This window comes from Fusarium vanettenii (genome assembly GCF_000151355.1).
Source record: "Fusarium vanettenii 77-13-4 chromosome 10 genomic scaffold NECHAsca_14_chr10_3_0, whole genome shotgun sequence".
Taxonomy (NCBI): domain Eukaryota; kingdom Fungi; phylum Ascomycota; class Sordariomycetes; order Hypocreales; family Nectriaceae; genus Fusarium; species Fusarium vanettenii.
Window position 1 is genome coordinate 228,862 of NW_003315871.1, and position 10,165 is coordinate 239,026.

At 51.7% G+C, this 10,165-nt stretch overlaps 3 protein-coding genes across 3 annotated transcripts; 2 read left to right on the forward strand and 1 right to left on the reverse strand.

Moving 5' to 3' along the window:
- Positions 1–17: 17 nt before the first annotated feature.
- On the reverse strand, positions 18–1,411 carry NECHADRAFT_96857 (uncharacterized protein; the record flags this gene model as incomplete). Its single annotated transcript, XM_003047701.1, has 2 exons — positions 18–1,161; positions 1,284–1,411. 2 exons carry the CDS (start codon positions 1,409–1,411, stop codon positions 18–20), a joined length of 1,272 nt encoding a protein of 423 aa, XP_003047747.1.
- Positions 1,412–2,010: 599 nt separating this feature from the next.
- NECHADRAFT_50928 (uncharacterized protein) lies at positions 2,011–2,481 on the forward strand (the record flags this gene model as incomplete). The annotated part of the gene is made up of 2 exons (XM_003047528.1): positions 2,011–2,184; positions 2,236–2,481. The coding sequence occupies 2 exons, from the start codon at positions 2,011–2,013 to the stop codon at positions 2,479–2,481; spliced, it is 420 nt and encodes a 139-aa protein (XP_003047574.1).
- Positions 2,482–4,490: 2,009 nt separating this feature from the next.
- On the forward strand, positions 4,491–7,440 carry NECHADRAFT_96859 (uncharacterized protein; the record flags this gene model as incomplete). The annotated part of the gene is made up of 3 exons (XM_003047529.1): positions 4,491–4,592; positions 4,659–7,286; positions 7,339–7,440. The coding sequence occupies 3 exons, from the start codon at positions 4,491–4,493 to the stop codon at positions 7,438–7,440; spliced, it is 2,832 nt and encodes a 943-aa protein (XP_003047575.1).
- Between the last annotated feature and the right edge of the window lie 2,725 nt (positions 7,441–10,165).

The window sequence follows — 10,165 nt, forward strand, 5'->3', positions numbered from 1 at the left end:
CTAGTCTTTCCTTTGTCTCATGAGCTACCTGCATCAGCTGGTTTGCGAGCTACCCAAGTGCTCGCCTTGTATATCGTTTGTAGTAGACTCTCACTGTCATGTATGTACGGTGCTTCAACACCAGTCTGATGCCACTCTACAACGAATCCCATCTTCTCAAGAAGAGCAATGACCTCATCGTCCGACAGCTCAAAGCTTCCCGGGTCAGCAATACCCGATGAGGTGTTGTGGTCATGTTCGCTGTCCCCTCCATCGCCCAAGCCATGGTTCCCAGGAGCGTTATTCTCAAAGTGCCACAACAAGGGGCCCACGTTGATAAGTACACCACCAGGTCGGAGGCAGTGTCTGATGACTTCGAGGTATCGAATCAGGTTTGGTGCTGTGTCGAGGAAGAAGACGCTGGCGACGGCATCATACTGCTCCTTGTGATCTTCGTCTGAGTAGAGGCAGAGGAAGTCGGCAGCACACATGGACATTTCCCCAGTATTAGGAGTAGCAGCCAGAACCGAAGCTGGATGGACGTCTGGGACTTGGTAGCTCCGGAGATGGTTGGCCCGGGTGAGGTGGTTTGAGAAGGAGTGAACCCAGGGGTAGATAGTATGATGCTTGGCTTTTGGGCAGTTGTTGAGGATGTAGGAAGAGGCCAGGAGCTGATGGTACGAGATTTCGTTTCCCTCGGCTGTGTAGCCATTCGCAACAAGGTCGAACACTAGTCGACCCAATCCTGCACCCGGCACCAGCACCTTCAGGGAGGTTTGCTCAGGATGCTTTTGCTTCTCTGTTTCGAGAGCCTTCAGGACAGGGCCGTAACTGGCTTGTCTCTCAGCAGCTCCAGCCTCAGTCCAATCGCGGTAGAACTGGCGGATGGTGCTCCTGGCCTTGTCGACGTCAGGGTGCTTAGCTACTCCGTTCCACTCCGGTGGCATGCTGGGCTCTCCTCCTTCAGACTCCGATGTGATGGCCCGGAAGGACTGGAGACCATAGCGAGCGATAGTGCGGGCAAACTCAGCATTCTCGTCAATGGCGTCGTCCACCTTCTCGAGGGTGTCGAGAAAGTTGAAAGGGGGTCCTGCAAGGAGTTTCCAGTGGTTCTGGGGGAGAGCGTAGAAAGACTGGCGACGGAGGTGGGTGATGTTGAAGTGAGAGACTTTGGCGTATTGGCTATGAATCTCTCAGTACACGGAAACATCCAAGATAGAGCAGCTCTCAAAAAGAGAGCTCAATATGATTGAATACGTTTTTCTGATGGTGAATCGCCCCTCGTGGCCTCGCCCCATACTCACAAGAATGAATCCAAGGCGCAAAATATGACGCGAACCTCCTCGGGGTCCTCCATACTGTCCTCTACTCCGCCCCAGGCGCTGTCATCCGGGACTACCTCGATGTGGTGACCATCTTCGGATCCAGCCATGGCTTAGAAATATGCTCGTGTGTGTGTTGATGTTGTGTGTGTATGTTGTCTCAGTAAGGGCTCATGGCGGGGTAGAAGTAGGAGAATGGCTATGACGATGTCTGGGCAGGGCCTTGTCTTGAATTGAACCGGCACTGCAGAAACTTGAAAAGTTGATATGAAGAAGATGATGAAAATAATGTTCAACTCATGCTCCATCCCCTCCCGTCAACCCGAACAGTCATTTTTGCGGAGCTGGAATGACCATTTGCCATTTCCGTGGGGTTTTGGCCAGATCATGTGATTTGGGGAAGCTCAACAATCAACCTGCGGACTCTGCGATAGCGACGACAGCTGTAAGAGCTAGTATTTGTGCCTAAATTCTGCAAGAAGCTCTATTTATTTGTTTCTGATTGAGAATTTCATTTTTGAATGTGAACGACCTTCTGTGGTGCTTGCGCAGACTCCCAAAGAGAACCCCGCCACCAACGCCAGTCAGCCTCCAACACCAACCTGATAACTCTCCTACACACTCACCTCACCAACGACACCACCAATGGAAGGCACACCTTGATCTCACTTCAGCCTCACTAATACTCAGCCTTATTCACTCCATCGCCATGGCTACAGACGCAGTCGAGCTTTCAGTGCCCCTTCCCCGCTCTCTGGACACACGCATCTACCTCCGCCTATCCACAAAAGCCAAGTCGGTCTTGCTCAACCTAACGACAGCTTCACAAGATGAGCTCGCTACCCCAACATCCATGGGCTCATTCGTTTATGCCTTGCCAAACGTGAGTGCAACCTTTTATTCATATGACATTCAGTTGCTGACATTCTATCAGAGGCTCGACCCTGTGCAGCCACTATCCACGACGCTCTACTCGTCAGAGTCGTCAGTCGAGTTCACGACCCGTCTGGCCAAGTTGCTCGCCCGGAGAACACAGCTCCCGGTTTACGTGAGCAACTCGATGAGCTTTGCCGATGCCGGCATGGGTGGCACGATAGAGGAGGAGATGGAGGCTTTCAAAACCATTGTCCAGATTGTCTTGGAGAAACTGCAGCCCAGTGCCAAATCGACTACGGCTTGAGTTGGGGCCGGGTATGGAATTCAAAATGCTGTATTTACCAGCAGTTGACTAGATCAGGGATTATCACGCGGACTTTTTGCAGGAGCCCCAACTTAAGCCCCAGCTTGAGCAGGAGAAGCCGGAGCTACATTGTGCGATCAAGAAGCATGGCTCCTCGGACGTTTGACGTGATCACCTCGCTTATGACAGAGCTGTCAGGGCGATATTGAACGATTACAACATGGTCGATGTACAGCTCCGGACGATTCCGCAGTTATACACGCAGAGATGGGTGGCTTGAGACAATATGTTTGTCATCTCACGGGAACGCGCGTGTAACACAATGATGTCTTTGTTGGTCGAGACGGGCGATGGCAGATTCTTCGGCTTGAGGCTACGCCTTGATAGATTAGGTATCTGGTCCGGACCAGACAATGCATTGCGTCTCACTTGGCCTTGAGATGGTAGCAGACTTTTGTTGGGCACCATGGCTTCAATGTCTACGCCCACTCTTGTTGATCGACGAAACTTGGCTTGCCAGGTTAAAGACTTGAAAATGGCCACCGCCAGAGGTTGTGTAACATTTGTGATACATGAAATGAAGAGTGGTGCAACAACGCATCGAGTGGCACTCAAGCCAGTCGTGAGCTGGCAGTGATGCATTGCTGTGAACAAGACCTTGTTGCTAGGATAAATGCAGAGTGCGACGGGTTGAGATGAAAGAGGAAGGCCCCCTGCTTCAGGCATCTTTCACACGCGGCTAGCCACACTTCAACTGCAGGGAGGGAGGAGTCAGTATTGATTGAATTTCATGATCTCTTGGCGGTTGTTGTCGAGCTCGCACTGTTGCCAACAAAGAGATGTCTCCACGTACGGAACGTTGCAGAAGCGGATGACTTGGGGGAGATGAGTTGAAACGATTCACGCACGTCACGGTCAAATGGGTTAAATATTCCATTTCCAGCCTGACAAACCAACAATATCTCATCGTTTAGAATAAACCCGACCAATGATCATGATACTGGACCTTCAGCTACAAACAAAGACCTGATCTTCAACGGCATCAGCGGCGACCCCCGCATTCACAGAGAAAAAAAAAAAAAAAGACAGACCTTCTGACCCGCTCATCTTTGGCGGGTTATCGTTATCGCACCCCGCCACTGAATAATTTTTTTTTCCCCTTCCTTCCCTTTTCTCCTCGTTTGGCACCGTGTTCCAATAGCTCGGATGTTTGTTTCAGGTTGCATTTAGCTGTTCCTGCATGGTGCCAGATGGACTGTGCTTCTTCCATCTCGCCACGGCTAGCCCCAATTTAGCAAGTCGCTGCCGCCCACCGGTCTCCGTTTCCCCCCCTCCTTCGCCTGGTCTGGCTGGGCCTGGGCTGTCCTCCCACTTTATTACTGCCTACACCAAAACCTCCTTCTTTTGGTGGGCAGCTTGTGCTGTGCTTTGCTCTGCTCTACTGTGCTTCTTCATCTCGACCTAGGTCCACTGGAGCAATCGCATCTTCCTTTCCATCCATCTTCTTTCTTTACTTCTCTTCCTCCCAACTTCGCGACCGTCGCCGACCTAGTCGCAGTCGCAGCGGGGACTCTCACGCCTTCTATCAGTCCCCGGCATCAACCGCAGACTTGACAAAATCCAGCAGTAACCTAGGAGAGAGTCGGGTACGTTCGTCGAGCTCCCATCAACGTGTGGCCCCACGACCTTTGCACATCCCTGCACCTGAGGGGCACCTTCGCTTCTCGCCCACTACCATCCCAGCCATATCCCATATCCCATTATCCCATAGCCCACCGCTCGGTCTCCTCCAAAGCCTGTGTCCTCCTCCAGAGCCTCCTTGTCCTGCTGAGCTCTGCGCATTGCTGACCCTCGAACCGTAGAAGCTGCGGACCTTGGCTGATGTGAAAGTAGATCTCGAACTCGCCATCCCGCTTCTGCGCGCCTCCACTTAGCTACAACCACCTTTTTCTTTTGCGAAACTCAAACAAAGACCCTGCCCGAACCGAACGACGGACGCCTCAGCAGCCATGTCCTGGCAACCCGCACCCGAGTCGCTGCAGCAGCTTGCTGCGTGCCTCAAGGACTCCCTCAGCGGCTTCGACAAGACTGCCCAGAAGCAGGCCGACTTGGTGAGACGACCCGTAACTGTCGCAATTGTTGCGCCAACCCTAGGCTAACCATGTTCCTCTCCGCAGATGCTCCAGCAGGCCAAGAACTCGCCTGACATTAACAACTACCTCGCATATCTCTTCTCCAGCTCCTCGCCTCCCGATGGCCTCCAATTCTCCGAGCAAGACTTTCACCTAGTGCGGTCCGCCGCCGGCATCATGCTCAAGAACAATGTCCGGGCCGAGTGGAAGAAGATCCCCGAATCCAGCCTCCAGCTCATCAAGATGGCCGTTCCCATGTGCCTCCAGGACAAGAACTCGCAGATTCGCAACTTTGCTGGAAACATCGCCACAGAGGTTATCCGCTGCGGTACTCTCTTGGGCTGGCCCGAGCTGCTACCTCAGCTTCTCGACCTGGTCGGCAACACCTCAGGGCAGACCTCGAACGAGGGGCAGGAGGGTGCCATGTCCGCCCTGGCCAAGATCTGCGAGGACAACCTCGGCCAGTTGACCAAGGAGGTCAATGGCCAGAGGCCCCTCAACTATGTGCTTCCCCAGTTCATTGCTGCCACCAAGAGCCCGTTGCCCAAGGTGAGAGCCAGTGCTCTGACGGCAATCAACGTCTTCACCCCTCGTAAATCGCAGGCCATGCTCAACTCGATCGACGACCTTCTTCAACACTTGTTTGTCCTGGCCAGCGACGAAAACACGGATGTTCGACGACAAGTTTGCCGTGCGTTTGTTCGACTCGTCGAGGCCCGACCCGACAAGCTCCAGCCGCACATGAGCGGACTCGTCGACTACATCATTTCCCAGCAAAAGAGCGACGATGAAGACTTGGCTTGTGAAGCTGTTGAGTTCTGGTTGGCCGTGGGCGAGCATGAGGACCTCTGGAACGCGCTACAGCCCTACCTCAACAAGATCATCCCGGTCTTGCTTGAGGGTATGGTGTACAGCGGCGAGGATATTGCGCTGCTCGGTGGCCAGTCAGATGATGAAGAGGAGGAAGATCGCGAGGAGGATATCCGCCCCGCTTTCGCCAGAAAGGCACTTGCGCGAAAGGCCAATGGTGGAACTTCCGAAACTGCAGGCCAGGCTCAGAATGGCGAGGGTTATGAGAAGGCTGGTGACATGGATGAAGATCTTGAGGAGGGAGAGATCGACGACGACTTCGACGACGGTGATGATGCCAACCCCGACGAGAGGTGGACCGTCCGCAAGTGCTCCGCCGCCGCCCTCGACGTTTTCGCTCGCGATTTCCGAAACCCCGTCTTCGAGGCCATCTTCCCCTACCTGTCCCAGAACCTTAAGCATGACGACTGGCCTCACCGAGAGGCTGCTGTCCTGGCTCTTGGTGCTGTGGCCGAGGGCTGCATTGAAGTGGTGGTCCCTCACCTTCGTGAGCTAGTACCATACCTTATCTCGCTGCTCGAGGACCCTGAGCCCGTGGTGAGACAGATCACCTGCTGGACCCTTGGTCGATATTCGTCATGGGCTGCCAACTTGGAAGAAGAGGAGAAGGACCAGTACTTTGTCCCTGTCATGGATGGCATCCTGCGCCACATGCTGGACAAGAACAAGAAGGTCCAAGAGGCGGCCGCATCCGCGTTTGCTAACCTCGAGGAGACGGCCGGCAAGATCCTCGAGCCTTACTGCGGTCCCATCATCCAGCAGTTCGTCCGATGCTTTGGCAAGTACAAGGATCGCAACATGTACATCCTCTACGACTGCGTTCAGACCTTGGCCGAGTTCATCGGACCTGTCCTGGCAACCCCTGAGCTGTCAGGTCAGCTGATGCCCGCCCTTATCGACCGATACAACCGCGTATCCGACCAGTCCCGGGAGCTCTTCCCTCTGCTAGAGTGCCTTTCTTATGTGGCGATGGCACTTGGCGATGCGTTTGCTCCCTACGCCGAGCCGACGTTCCTGCGATGCGTCAACATTATCCACGTCAACCTGGAACAGACGCTGGCCGCCGCCAGCAACCCGGCACTCGACCAACCTGACAAGGACTTCCTTGTGACAAGTCTAGATCTGCTGAGCGCTGTCGTTCAGGCTCTAGATGACGACAAGGCAGCCACGCTTGTCAAGAGCTCGCAGCAGTCGTTCTTTGAACTGCTCAGCTTCTGCATGGAGAACCCCGCCGACCAGGTCCGACAGTCTGCATATGCTCTGCTGGGTGACTGCGCCAGATACGTTTACCCCTTGCTCCAGAGCTACCTTCCCACCATCATCCCCATCCTACTCAAGCAGCTCGAACTGGATAATGTCCTGGACGAGGACATTGACACTGGATTCGGTGTGGTTAACAATGCCTGCTGGTCGGTGGGCGAGATTGCCATGCAGCACAAGTCGAACATGGGGCCTTGGGTGCAGGAGCTTCTCGAGAGATTTGTCGAGATCATCACCAACCCTCGCGTGCCCAAGGGCTTGAGCGAAAACGCCGCGATGGCTCTGGGTCGACTTGGTCTGGATAACTCGGAACAGCTGGGTCCTTCTCTGGGAACATTCTCCGAGGAGTGGATTGGCCTCATGGATGAGGTTGAGGCAACCGAGGAGAAGGCGACGGCTTTCAAGGGATTCTCGATGATTGTTGGACGAAACCCCCAGGCCATGGAGAAGTCGTTGCTCGACTACTTTACGGCGATTGCTCGATATCGTGATATGAGCCTGAAGAGCCCCATCAGGCAAGAGTTGCACGATGTGTTCCAGAACGTGAGTCTTGGCTATTGATGTCCCATACTGGAACAGCTATTGACGTTTACAGGTCATCAACATTTATAAGCAAATAATCCCTCAGTTCAGCGACTTCATCGGCCAGATGCAGCCGCGAGACCGACAGGCTCTGGAAGCACACTACTCTCTATAGGTAGCGAGGACAGACGGTCGCTTCCGTGAGCGGGTGAATGAATGCCGTCGAGGTGGAGGACGTGTTGGGAGCAGCAGGCTCGATCGAAATTTATTACATAGTTATAGATAGCACTGATTTCAACCGCAGTAGGTAGCATGGCATGACATGGTATGGGTTGCATGGCGAAGTTTGAGCAGGCTGACCAAAATTCTGGGGATGGATGGATTTGATGTCCGATACGACGGGATGAATTGATGATGGAGGGCTGCAGGGCAAGCAATGCAATGCAATCATTATTGGGGAGGGGAGGAAAATAACTATACCTGGAAGGCTTGGGACTGAACTGAAGGAAACGCATCTCGTTTGCAGTAGATAGAAAACTCGGGAGGGTGTGATTCATGGGAGGAGTCGATTGGCATTCATTTCATTGGGATCCAGCTAGATAGATAGGGTTAGGGTAGTTGATGCGAGTTGCAAGCGTTGCCATTCATGAGAGTGTCGAAGGGGTTGGTGATGGTGATGGATGGTGTTTTTAACTTGGGTCGACACCACAGGGTTGTCACCACAAGAATATTAATCTGCTCTCGAGTTTAACACGGCAGTCTTGTGTCTTTATTACTCTGGTTGATCCGATAGCTTAAATTGATGATACTTGTCATCTCTTCAGGTGCAATCGGAACGATCACGCCTTGGTATAGGGTAAGTGAACGGCACATTGTAACTCAAGATTCACTCCATAGCTGCCACCACAAAAGTGTAATTATATCTTTGGTGAGGTGTTTTGCGGCTCTGTTTGAGTTGTACTACATGCCTAGGCCTGTGTTATTCATTGTAGTAGTTGATGACCTCTTGTAGCCGTAATGATGGTCAACACCAAGATTCACATCCCAATCAGTTTTCGAAACTACCTGCACACTCTGAGGAATTAGACATTCGGTGTTTGAATCTCCAAAAGCCTATAGAGAAGGAACATTGGCTCTTGGTTCCTATGAAACAGCCACCAGATCATGTTATTAGAGCCATTGGGCTCTCTCACAGCCGTAGAAATGATTAATACACCGAGATTCAGATCCCAACGAGATATCTAACTACCTGCCCATCTCGAGGAATTAGATATTCGTTGGTTTAATGCCTAAAACCATACATAGAATACATCTTCGTTCTGATTTCCATCAGAGTAGGCACCAGCCCATGTCATCATAGCTATCGGCCTCTCTTGAAGTCATAAAAATGATCAATACCTCAACACCAAGATTCGGATCCCAACTAGATAATGAAGCTACCTGGGCCTTTTGAGATGTTGGATACTTGTTATCTTGACACTTGAAGCCAAAAAGAATAAAAAAACTTTAATGAAACGGCCATCAGTCTGCCCTCTTCGTTATTGCTTTCTTGAAGCCGTACTAATGATCACCACCTGACATCAAGATTCGCATCCCAGCGGAACAATGACTATCCAACCTCTTTGAGCTATTAAACATCTGTTATTTAAATACCCGAAGCTCATTAAAGAATGTATTCTCATGCTGAATTCCATCAAAAAGACCGTCGAGACACTGGAACGTCTGTCAAGCTAAGGAGTGACGGCCATGTCCAACAAAGATGATAAGCTTCTAGTAAACACGCCAAGGGGAATGCAGCCCATAAAACACCCCAAAAGGACCAATATCGAAATAGCCTCAAGCCCGAGACCGATTTTTCCCATTTGTCCTTGTCGGCTATAGTTGCCTATTCCCCCTTTATCGTGTAGAGTACGAGGCAAGGGAGTAAATAACGCCAACATCATCACCCCAACGACATCAAAACCTGATTTCCAAGATGAAAGAAGCACAGATTAATCATCTTTTGCTCAATTTCCATCACATCCGAGGCTATCAACCCTCATGGTGCTTCTAGACCCCTGGGAATAATCTGTTGACCAAGGAACAAGACGACATCATCACCCACGCGGAAACCACGCCATCACATCAACCTAATGCAATCTCCATCACATCCGCACAAGTCACAAAGAAACGGACTCGAAAATCGTAATGAAACCCACTGAAAGAGTCCACCCATCCAATTACCTGTAGCCCCCATTGCGATCGTCAATCCTTGCAGACGCGTGCGCCCAAAAAACCACCACACCAAAGAAGCCCAACATGAAGCTATCAAAAAAAAGAACGCGGAAAAGAATCCGTTAGCACTGTCTCTAAAGAAACATACGTTAATGACGTCTTTTAGTGCCCGTCATTTATCAGTTTGTAGCAATCTCACTTGAATCGCAGAGCTATTCCTCCAAGGTGTGGACGTGGCCGGCAATGGTTTGAATATGGAATACGAGGTTTTCATCAAACCGGCCTAGACGGGCCAAAAATTCCACAGAAACATGCAAAACACGCCAAAACAAGCGCGTAAAGCTCGATAAAAGTAGAATCGCGTTTCCAGCGCAAAAGTCTGGTTGTCGAGTTTCAATCATGCATCTCCAGATGTCGGACCTCTTGCAGCAAACCAACTCGCAGCGATAGCAACCGCCGGCGCTTAGCACTCTCCCGATATTGGGCCAACACATCGAGAGAGACAGCTAAGCCTCAACAGTCGCGCTGAACAGCCTCACGACTGGAAAAGGGGCCGAGGATATCAAACACTGCCAACCACTCGTTTAGCTACAAAGGTTGATAAGCGCCGTAGTCTATACGAACATCAGCAAGAGTCGTATAGCAATAGACAGACTGAATTAGCATTCTTGCAACGTGGAACATGT